Source organism: Terrapene carolina, unplaced genomic scaffold (assembly GCF_002925995.2).
Source record: "Terrapene carolina triunguis isolate 2854851 unplaced genomic scaffold, T_m_triunguis-2.0 Scaffold69, whole genome shotgun sequence".
Lineage (NCBI taxonomy): Eukaryota > Metazoa > Chordata > Testudines > Emydidae > Terrapene > Terrapene triunguis.
In genome coordinates, this window is record NW_020664420.1 from 15587500 (window position 1) to 15597509 (window position 10010).

Consider the following 10010-nt stretch of genomic DNA (forward strand, 5'->3'; position numbering starts at 1 on the left):
TAAGAGACGGGTATATTTGAAAGTGTTGGTTTAAGTTGTTAGAAGCTTGGAAGAAACTAAAGATATAAGAAGAGCAGATTTACAACACCATACTAACTGAAAGCCTCCAAGGGTTGAGAAGATGAATTAGTTATGCAGAAAACATGGAGTTTGGGAGACCACTAAAAGGTGAAAAAAATTCTTTCCCTTTCCTCAAAGTACATATTATTCCACTAGAATTCTATAAAATTCTTTGCATTCTCTAAGGAAAAGTCCTTAGAAAGAGGGAAAGAAATCTAAAATAGAAATATAAATTTGGAGTTCACTTTCCCATTGTTCTTGAATTGTATTTGGGAATTCCTCCATATTAAAGCCTCCAGCGTTTTTGTTTTTTAAGCAATCTTTTAAAATAAATTCTGACTATAGACCCTAAACTATTTGACTGTGTCCCTGCAGCATGACAAAATACAAAAAAAATACCTAGTGTGAGAGGACTATAGGGAATTATACTAGCCTCCCCTCCCCCCAAAAAAAACAAAACAAAAAAAAAATTTCTGCTTTTCTATGGCTAGAGTTAATCTTGTAGGTTAATTATACAACCACATTCAATTATGTCAGTGTTTATCTGGAGTTAGGCCATGTCTACACTGCACTTTTGTCATTAAAACTTTTGTTGCTCAGGGGTGTGAAAGAAAACATACCCCTGAACAACAAAAGTTTTAACGAGGAAAGCCACTGGTATGGATAGCACTTCGTGGTCGTAAGCCGCTCTCCCATCGACTAAGCTACTGCCCCTCGTTCGGGGTGGTTTTATTTTGTCACTGGGAGAGCTCTCTCCCAGCGAGAGAGAGCAGCTACAGTGCACACCTTACAACGGCGTGGCTGCAGAGGCGCAGCTGGGCTGTTGTAAGGTGTGCAGTGTAGTCAAGTTAAAGTACTTTATTAGCATTTAACTGTTCATTTAAGTTTAAAAGTGGCACTATTCAACTGAAACTAATGAGTTTAAATATTTGCACATAGTTCAGACTACGTTTACAAATTATTTGCATTTCAAAGGCCAATGCACAGTCAATTAAGATTTTAAATATTTTAGAAGAGATTACACGAGCTCCTAACTTGAAGCATTCTGCGTTAATTGTTAACTAGCAAGCTGATTTCTGTAAAAGGTCATGTCTGAAAATAAGACGTGGACAAATAGTGAAAGGAGATATAACGCCTTGAAAAGAGCTAAAGAAATCAAAATCAAAGAGTATAAAAAGACAGTTTTTGCTCCTTAAAAAGATCTTAACATCAGATGATGGGGTATCAATATTATCCCACAATATTATCACAAGTCTTGTGATATTTGGTGTTATTTCCAAAAACTCCAGCTCCTGAAATCATGAGTATCTTAGTTGTCATTTAAAAAAAAAAGAAAAGAAAAAAAAGATTCTTGCCATGGTTGCAGAGAAAATATGGAAAACAGACACAAGTGAAACTTAAGGCTCAAAAAGCAGAAGACCGAGACAGAGAATTTTAAAAAACCTTGTGATTTTTAAATCAATTTCATGATTTTGAGGGCATGATTCATGAGACTTTGGGTTGGTTCGATTCTTACCTCAGCTCCACTCCACATATGCAGAGTTAAGGGGCCAAAGCTATGTAAAGACAATCAAATAGACTTCGATCCAGCCAGAGAGAGGACTCCTCTGGCACAGGAACTGAGAAAGACAGCCACAGGTTGTCTTTTGAGGACCCTCTCAAAAACCTCAGTGTAGAATACATTCCGAGACATAATGCTGTGGCGATTCTGAGCAGCACTGCTGCCTATAAGCAGTGACAGGATGCCACAACTCAGTCCTCCAGGATTATCCAATTAGATGCCAGGGTCCACTCTGGTTCCTAGACCTTCCCAAAACTGGGGGAACATAATGGTGACTTAAAGGCACCCTTAACCCTTGTCCCCGGGCTGTGAGTTCTGTGCTATACCCTTTAGCGGTACAACATAAAATCTCACCTACGTCTTTAGACTTCTGTGCTTTGTATTAATAGGTGTGGTTAACATATGTAAAGATAGTTCTGACAGTATTTCAAAATTGAAGAATTTATTCTAGTCTGTCTACTGTGTAAAGTTTGACTATCAGAATCCATAAGAATGACCTTCTTATTAGAAGAATTACCAAAAAAAATGAATTAAGTTCACATAGTTTGACATTATTACAAAACATCTTCAACAAATGATACAAAAGTTTGGATCCCTAAAGCAACTCTGTCACACTGCAAATTCTGTATATTTTAGGGTGTCAAAAATGCCTTAATATTTAGATAAGAAAAAACACAGGGATGCACATGCAAAGTTAACATCGCTGTTGGAACATTAATTACTGTATTCCATTACTCATTTTAACTATTCAACCTTAATGAGGTCCTTGCCCCAATATAATTTTTATACGCATAAACATTTAGACCTAATAAAAGTACAAGGGGTTTCAACATGTATAACTATCAAAACCATTTTCCCTTCAAATCTAGCAAAGGAACTGGTCCTCACTGATCCTCAATTACAGCAAGGTTAATCTTTCAAGCTTCAGCTTTTTGTTTGTTTGTTTGTTTTTTTAAATAAACATAGCCTGGTCATAAAGGAGACTTTTAGGAAACTGCATAACAGAAAAGTTGTAAGCTTCATTTTCTCTTTTTTAAAAAACCTGCATCTAGCTGAAAGCCAAAAAACCCCTGATATAAAACAGCTAATTTTTCACAAAAAGTATAAGCAGGTGTGAACACAAAATGGTAAAAGTGAAACCATTCTGGAACCTTTATTATAAGCGTTTGCTTCCAACTAACCTTTCCATCATTGTCAAAAGAGTCAAAGAAAATGCCAACACCATTCCAAGTATCAGATGCCCCAAAAACCGGACCTTCTAAGCCTTGACCTTCAGTAAACCAGATTGCCTGTGCACAGAAATTAAAAAAAAAGTCATAAATTAAGATCTACATTTATAAAATAAATTTGTTTTCAAAATTAAATCAAGTTCATTTACTAGTCCATCAGCTCCAATCCGGCCTCTCCCTGTCACTCGAAATGTCACCTCAACCTCCCAGTATTCAAATATAGACTTGTTTTTTGTCCACACTGATCCTCTCTGGCTTTTTAAAGATGGAGTTATTCGAATCTGATCTGCACTAGGTATAGCATCTGAAAAAGAAAAAAAGAAAAAAAAAATCAACAGTGAACATATGAGAGAACATGAAGAGCACATCCTGCAATTATAAGGCAAATACTGGATTTGCTAAGCACACTTTACCTTATAATTTTGCAGATAAATGGTCCCTCTAATTGAAGAGCCAACTGTTTTCGGATTGTAGTTTTAAGAACCTAACATTTGAACAGTTAAGGGGCAATTAAAGTAGTAACATGTTGTTAAATTTAACATTTCATTGTTTATTATCTCATAATTCAAAATGTTGTAATTAAAGGGAACTCCATGTTTTACAGTGCCTTATTCAAAGTGCATCTGGGATAGCAGATGCTAATGGTTGGAGCAGCACTCTGCCTCCTGGAAGTACAGTCAAGTCTTTAAACCATCACTGAAAATCATGTAGAAATTAACTAAACAGTGTACAATAAATCTACTTTTCAAGTCAAAACTTCTATCTACTTAGTTAAAGTATAGTTTCTATATGTCACTAAACAATTTGATTTCCAACTGGAAGAGATGCAGAGATAAAATCTGCAGACACATTAAATGACGGAGCAGTTTGTCCTGGAACTCACAAGGGGAAAAGGCAATTCTTGATTAAGGCCATGTCTACATTTGCAAGCTTACAGTGGCACAACTGTACTAATACAGCTGTGCCACTGTAAGGGCACTCACGTAGCCACGTTATGCTGAGAGGAGAGAGCTCTCCCCTCGACGTAATACACCCATCTCAATGAGCGGCAGTATCTATATTGGCGGGAAAGCATCTCCTGCTGACAAAGCGCTGTGAACACAAGTGCTTATGCTGGCAAAACGTATGTCACTTGGGGGGGGTGTTTTTTTCATACCCTTCAGTGACAAAAGTTTTGCGACATAAGTGCTAGTGTAGACATGACCTTAGTCCCAAGTGGAACAAAGGATCTGGTCCAGGAGGTGAATATAGCGGAACTGCTCAGTAGTAGTGACCATAAAATAATTAAATTTAATATCCTTACAGGGGGAAAAGTGCCATAATAGAACTGAACTTCAAAAAGGGGAGCTACACAAAAATGAGGAAGCAGAAATTGAACAAAAATTAAAAGGAACACTCACAAGGGTGAAATGCCTGCAAACTGCATGGAGACTGTTTAAAAACACCAGAATAGAGGCTCAAACTAAACGTATACAGTAAAACTTCATTCATCTGACACTCCATTATCCGGCTCTCCATATTAACCAAACAACTAGCACATGCAGGTCCAGAAGAAGGCGATCACTCCTGTGGTAGCTAGATTGCGGGTGCAGCCTCAGACTTTCCCCATTCTCCAGATTATCGGATCTCGCCCTGGACCCAATTAGTTTGGAGGGTCCTACTGTACAACCAACCAACCTGTAAGAGGACCAAAAAGATGCCACTGTGGCTAGACAGCAGAATAAAAAGTGGTTAGAGACCAAAAGACATCCTTTAAAAATTGGAAGTCAAGACCTACTGAGAAAAATACAAAGAAGCCTAAACTCTGGCAAGCCAAGAAAGAATTTGAAGAGCAACTAGCTAAGGACACAAAAACTAATAGCAAAAAACCCTATAAGTACCCCAGAAGCAGGAAGGCTACCAAACAGTCAGTGGGGCCACTAGATAATTGAGTTGCTAAAGGAGCACTCTGGGAAGACAAAGCTACATTAATTCTTTGATGGGTGAGATCCCCATACCCGAACCATTCTTTTTACATGACAACTCTGAGGAACTGTTCAAGATTGAGGTCTCAATAGAGGAGGTTTTCAAACAAATTGATAAAATTATACAGTAATAACTCACCAGGATCAGATGGTATTCACCTAAGAGTTCTGAACCAACTCAAATATGAAATTGCAGAACTACTAACTGTGGTATGTAATCTAATGCTTAAATCAGCCATTGTACCAGATGACTACAGGATAGCTAATTAACAGCTGTTTTTAAAAAAAGGCTCCAGAGGCAATCCTGGCAATTACAGGCCAGTAAGCCTAACCTCTGTACCAGGCAAACTGGTTGAAACTACTGTATAGATAGTAAACCACAGAATTATCAGGCGCATAGATGAACACAATTTGTTGGGGGAAGAGTCAACATGATTTTGGAAAGGGAAATTATGCCAATCTATTATAATTATTTGACGGTGGCAATAAGCACATGGACATGGGTGATCCAGTGTATATAGTGTACCTGGACTTTCAGGATGCCTTTGACAAGGTCTCACACCAAAGTAAAGTATACAATCATGAGATAAGAGGGAAGGTCCTCTCATTGATCAGTAACTGGTTAAAAGACAAGAAACAAAGGGTAGAAATGAATGGTCAATTTTCAGAATGGAGAGAGGTCAATATCAGGATCCGCCAAGGATCAATATATTCATAAATGATCTGGAAAAAGGCATGAACAGTAAGGAAGCAAAGTTTGGAGAAGATACAAAATTCCTCAAAAAGAACAGGAGTACTTGTGGCACCTTAGAGACTGATAAATTTATTACGCTTTCGTGGGCTACAGCCCACTTCATCAGATGCATTGAATGGAACATATAAGCTGACTACGAGGAGTTACAAAGGGATCTCACGAAACTGGGAGACCGGGCAACAAAATAGCAGATGAAGTTCAATGTTGCTAAGTGCAAAATAATATACATTGGAACATATAATCCCAACTATACACATGAAATGATGGGTCTAAATTAGCTGTTACCACTCAAGAGAGATCTTGGGAGTCACCATGGATAGTGCAATGAAAACATCTGCTCAATATGCAGCAGCAGTCAAAAAAGCTAACAGAATGTTAGGAGCCATTAGGAAAGGGATAGATAATAAAACAGGAAATATCATAATGCCTCTATATAAATCCAGGGTAACCCACATCTTGAATACTGCATGCTGTTCTGGTTGCCTCTTTTAAAAAAAAAAAAAAGATATATTAGAATTGGAAGGATGAAGAAAAGGACAATGAAAATGACTGGGGATGGAACAGCTTCCACAGGATGAGAGATTAAAAGACTGTTCAATTTGGAAAAGAGACTACTCAGGGGACAATAGAGATCTAAAAAAATCATGAATGATATGGAGAAAATGAATAAGGAAGTGTTATTTACTCCTTCACATAACACAAGAGCTAGGTGTCATCTGATTAAATTAATAGGCAGCAGGTTTAAAACAAACAAAAGGAAGGCCATCACACAAGCATAGACAACTTGTGGAACTTGTTGCCACAGGATGTCGTGAAGGCCAAAAGTAGAACTGATTTCAAAAAAGAATTAGATAAGCTCAAGGAGGATAGCTCCATGAATGGCTATTAGCCAAGACGGTCAGGGACGCAATCCCATGGTCTGGGTGCCCCTAAACCTCCAACTACCAGAAACAGGGACTGGACAACAGGGGATGGATCACTGGAAAATGCCCTGTTCCGTTCATTCCTTCTGAAGCATCTGGTACTGGCTATTGTCAGAGACAGGATACTGGGCCACATGGATCACTGGTCTGACCCAGTATGGGTCTTTTGTAAAGTATTTGTTTACAAGTGCTTCTGTATCAGTGACAGAACAGTCAGTACAAAAGAACACTTTCCTGATATCATTAAGCTAGAAAGGGCTTCATGTTACATAGTAAGTAAACCTGTTTTGACAATTAAGTAAGTAATTTTACTAATAAAAACAAAATAAAAAGTGCAGACTGAAGCATAATATTTGAAAGGAGGGACATGGATTTTAAATGAAATTATTGTGTATTATATTATCTTGTTTAAACCATAATGAAGATATGGTTTTCATATTTCAACATGGCACTTTATATTCATATACTTGCCATTCAAAAATCTCAGAGTGCTTTATGAATATTAACAAGGCCTCTTAACATCCCCCTCAGATTCATATTATCCTAATTTTACAGCTAAGGCACGGAGAGGTTAAGTGATTTGTTCAAATCCATACAAGAGGCCAAAAACAACCTGAAACTCCCAATCCTGCTTTGTAGCCGAAGAGCTAACATATACATACATTTGCTGTAGAAGATAAACAGCAAATGGGAGCGTTATCAAGTGGTTATTTACACTTGGCTTTATTATCAGGCTTGCTACTGACTGCCTGCATGACCTTGAGCAAGTCAATTCAAAATAATTGGCTGAGGAACCTGAACTAGTAGCTTCATTTTCAGTACACCTTTTAAAAGCCAAACCACTTATTTAGGTATCTAATTACAGATAGATAGGTAAAGGCCAAAACTATCTATACCATAATTGTGATGCAAGATTCTACTTGCCTGTCTAAAAGGTGCATTGTGAGGCTTAATTCATTAACAATAATACAGTGCTTGGAGATCATGGAAAGATAATCCATCAGCACCAAGTTTCTTTTATGCAATAAATGTGATGAAAGCATATGCCAAGGAATTGACCAAAGTTGCCAGCTACCCTAATTTGTTTATAGCTATACAGACCAGATGCCATATTGTCACTGGACTAGTTCCAAGAATTTGACTACATGTGCATCTGTCTTTCTCCCACAAAATTGTTTTAGAGTGACTTGACATTTGCCCTACCACAAATGACACCATATTTACCAGAGCGACAAGGCGGGTGAGGTAATATCTTTTATTGGCCCAACTTCTGTTGGTGAGAGACACAAGCTTCTGAGCCACCAGAGCTCTTCTTCAGATCAGGGAAATATATTCCAAGCATCATAGTACAGTTATGAATTTAAGCTCCCTCAAAATGTGTTAATTACATATGCTACACAATCTGTTCCACCTTGCATTTAGCTGAGATGCTCAGAGTACCTTTCAAAGATCTGAAGAAGATCTCTGTGTGGCTTGAAAGCTTCTCTCTCACACCAACAGAAGTTGGGCCAATAAAAGATATTACCTCACCCACCTTGTCTCGCTAATATCCTGGGACCAACAGGGCTACAACTACACTACATACCTGGTTGTAATGACATAGAGCTGCATCCTTTGTACAGCAATGAGAAACTTTTTTTTTTTTAAATAGTCACCCTGAATTCCACATCTACTTTTACTGTGATCCCCAGAGTCTGCTATGCTACCAGACACAGCACAGGGGGGATGATTTCGGGTGGTTATGATTACAGAAACACCCCCTCCCCCACGCTCTGCACTAGGGTCTCTGTTGGTGGGAGCGAGGAGCTTAGGTACTGTGGATAACTCTGACTATAGAGCCTCAAGCTGCATGTCCGTTTGTGTGCGGTATCCCCACACTCACGGGGCCAGTAGTCCGGGAATCATGCCCATAGAGCCAGGCGCCCCCCAGGGCCCCGCCAAGGGAGCCAGGCGTCTCCCAGGGCCATAGGGCACCAGTACTAGCAGGGGCATGCCCACGGAGCCAGGCGTCTCCCAGGGCAATAGGGCACCAGTACTAGCGGGAGCATGCCCACGGAGCCAGGCGCCCCCCGGGACCGGAGGGGGCCGTACTGGGGGGCGAGGTAGGCCAGGCGTCCCCTCAGCCGGAGGGAGCCAGTACTGCGGGGGGCGGGGCAAAGGAGGCAGGCGGCCCCCCAACTGGAGGGAGTCGCTACCGGGGTTGCGGGGGTCATAGGTCACTGCTCGCCGCGGAGCGGCGGGTACTTACTGCCCGTGTGGACCCAGAACGGCACCGACCCGTCCCCCTGCACCAGGTGCGGCCCCTTGAAGCTGTACTTGTACTCGAAGCGGCGGTGCGGCTGGGCAGCGGCCCCTCCCGCGACCCCCAGGCTGCTGGCCCCGGCGGGGAGGAGCAGGCGGCAGCCCAGGCAAAGCAACGCGGCCCAAAGTACGTTCCCCCCAACCAAGCAGCCCCGCTGCATGGAGACCGCCATCTTGGACTCTGCCACGGGGAGCCAGGCACGGCCAACAGGGCGCTACCTGATTGGCTGCGGGGACAGGGGGCGGGGACTGCCGGCCAAAGGGCAAAGTCGAGCGCGTGGCTACATGTCAGCGCCGCTCGGGGGCGGGGCCTCTCCGTCCCTGTCCCCGCCCCCCAGGACTCTCCGCCCCCTTCTTTCCCCCGCCACTCCCCGGCCAGGAGTGGGCGGCAGAGAGCAGGGGGTGCCACAAAGGGAGGGAAAGGGATCCTATGGAGGGGGCGGAGTCAGGTGGGAGGTGGAGTCCCATGGAGGGGCCCCATGGAGAGGAGGTCCTGTTCTATTAGTTTAGATGGCGTACGTGGGCTGTCCAGCATCAAACAGCGTTCAACAAGGTGCGGGGGTTTGCCAGCTCAGTTCCATAGCAAACACCCCCGGAAAAATCCTTTCAACTTTTCATTAAAGATGCAGAAAAGAAGGAAAAACAGTTAAAGGCTTTGAACAGCATTAAATGAGGCTTCATTTGTAACAATATCCCTTGTGCCCTTTCCCTTTCGCTGTAAAGAGGCTTTAGAAGGAACCTCCGTGCCCCCCCCTCCCCGTTTGATGGTCTCTTAGGTGGTATTAAAGATAGTAATAACTGTCCTTTTTGGGGAAAAGGGAAAAGGTTAGTTGAGATGGGCAGCTGCTATTTTGTTAAAGGCAACCTAAAAGCCATAACAAGACAAAACGCATACAAAAGAAGGGAGAAAGAAAAGAACAGCAAAGATAGAAAATGCAGCTTCCATCTCTGGTGTTGACTCTCACTTGCAACCTCACTGCTGGACGAACACAGGCCCAGCACACAGTGTGAGCTGTTTAGGGAATTTCTTTTAGTTGCCTCTTTTGTGTCACAGCCTTACAGCAGTGTTGCAAAATATACAGTCTTGGCTGGCTAAGGCACACTCTTATTAGACAGAAGGAAAAAAGAGAGAGAAGAAGTAAGGTAGAGAAAGAAAAGGACATATGGGGTTGGGGAAGAGATAAAGTCTCACATGGTGTTCAGAAGAAGTAAGGTAGA

The 10010-nt window shown here is 41.6% G+C and overlaps 1 protein-coding gene across 1 annotated transcript in view; it reads right to left on the reverse strand.

The window, feature by feature from the left end:
- Positions 1 to 9003, reverse strand: part of LMAN1 (lectin, mannose binding 1) — a 29894-nt gene extending 20891 nt beyond the window's left edge. The window contains exons 1-3 of the mRNA XM_024217477.3: positions 8740 to 9003; positions 3000 to 3154; positions 2803 to 2910 (exon numbers count right to left, since the gene is read on the reverse strand). Of these exons, the coding sequence (XP_024073245.1) occupies positions 2803 to 2910; positions 3000 to 3154; positions 8740 to 8965 (489 nt within the window). The 5' untranslated portion in view covers positions 8966 to 9003. The remainder of the gene's footprint in view (positions 1 to 2802; positions 2911 to 2999; positions 3155 to 8739) is intronic.
- Between the last annotated feature and the right edge of the window lie 1007 nt (positions 9004 to 10010).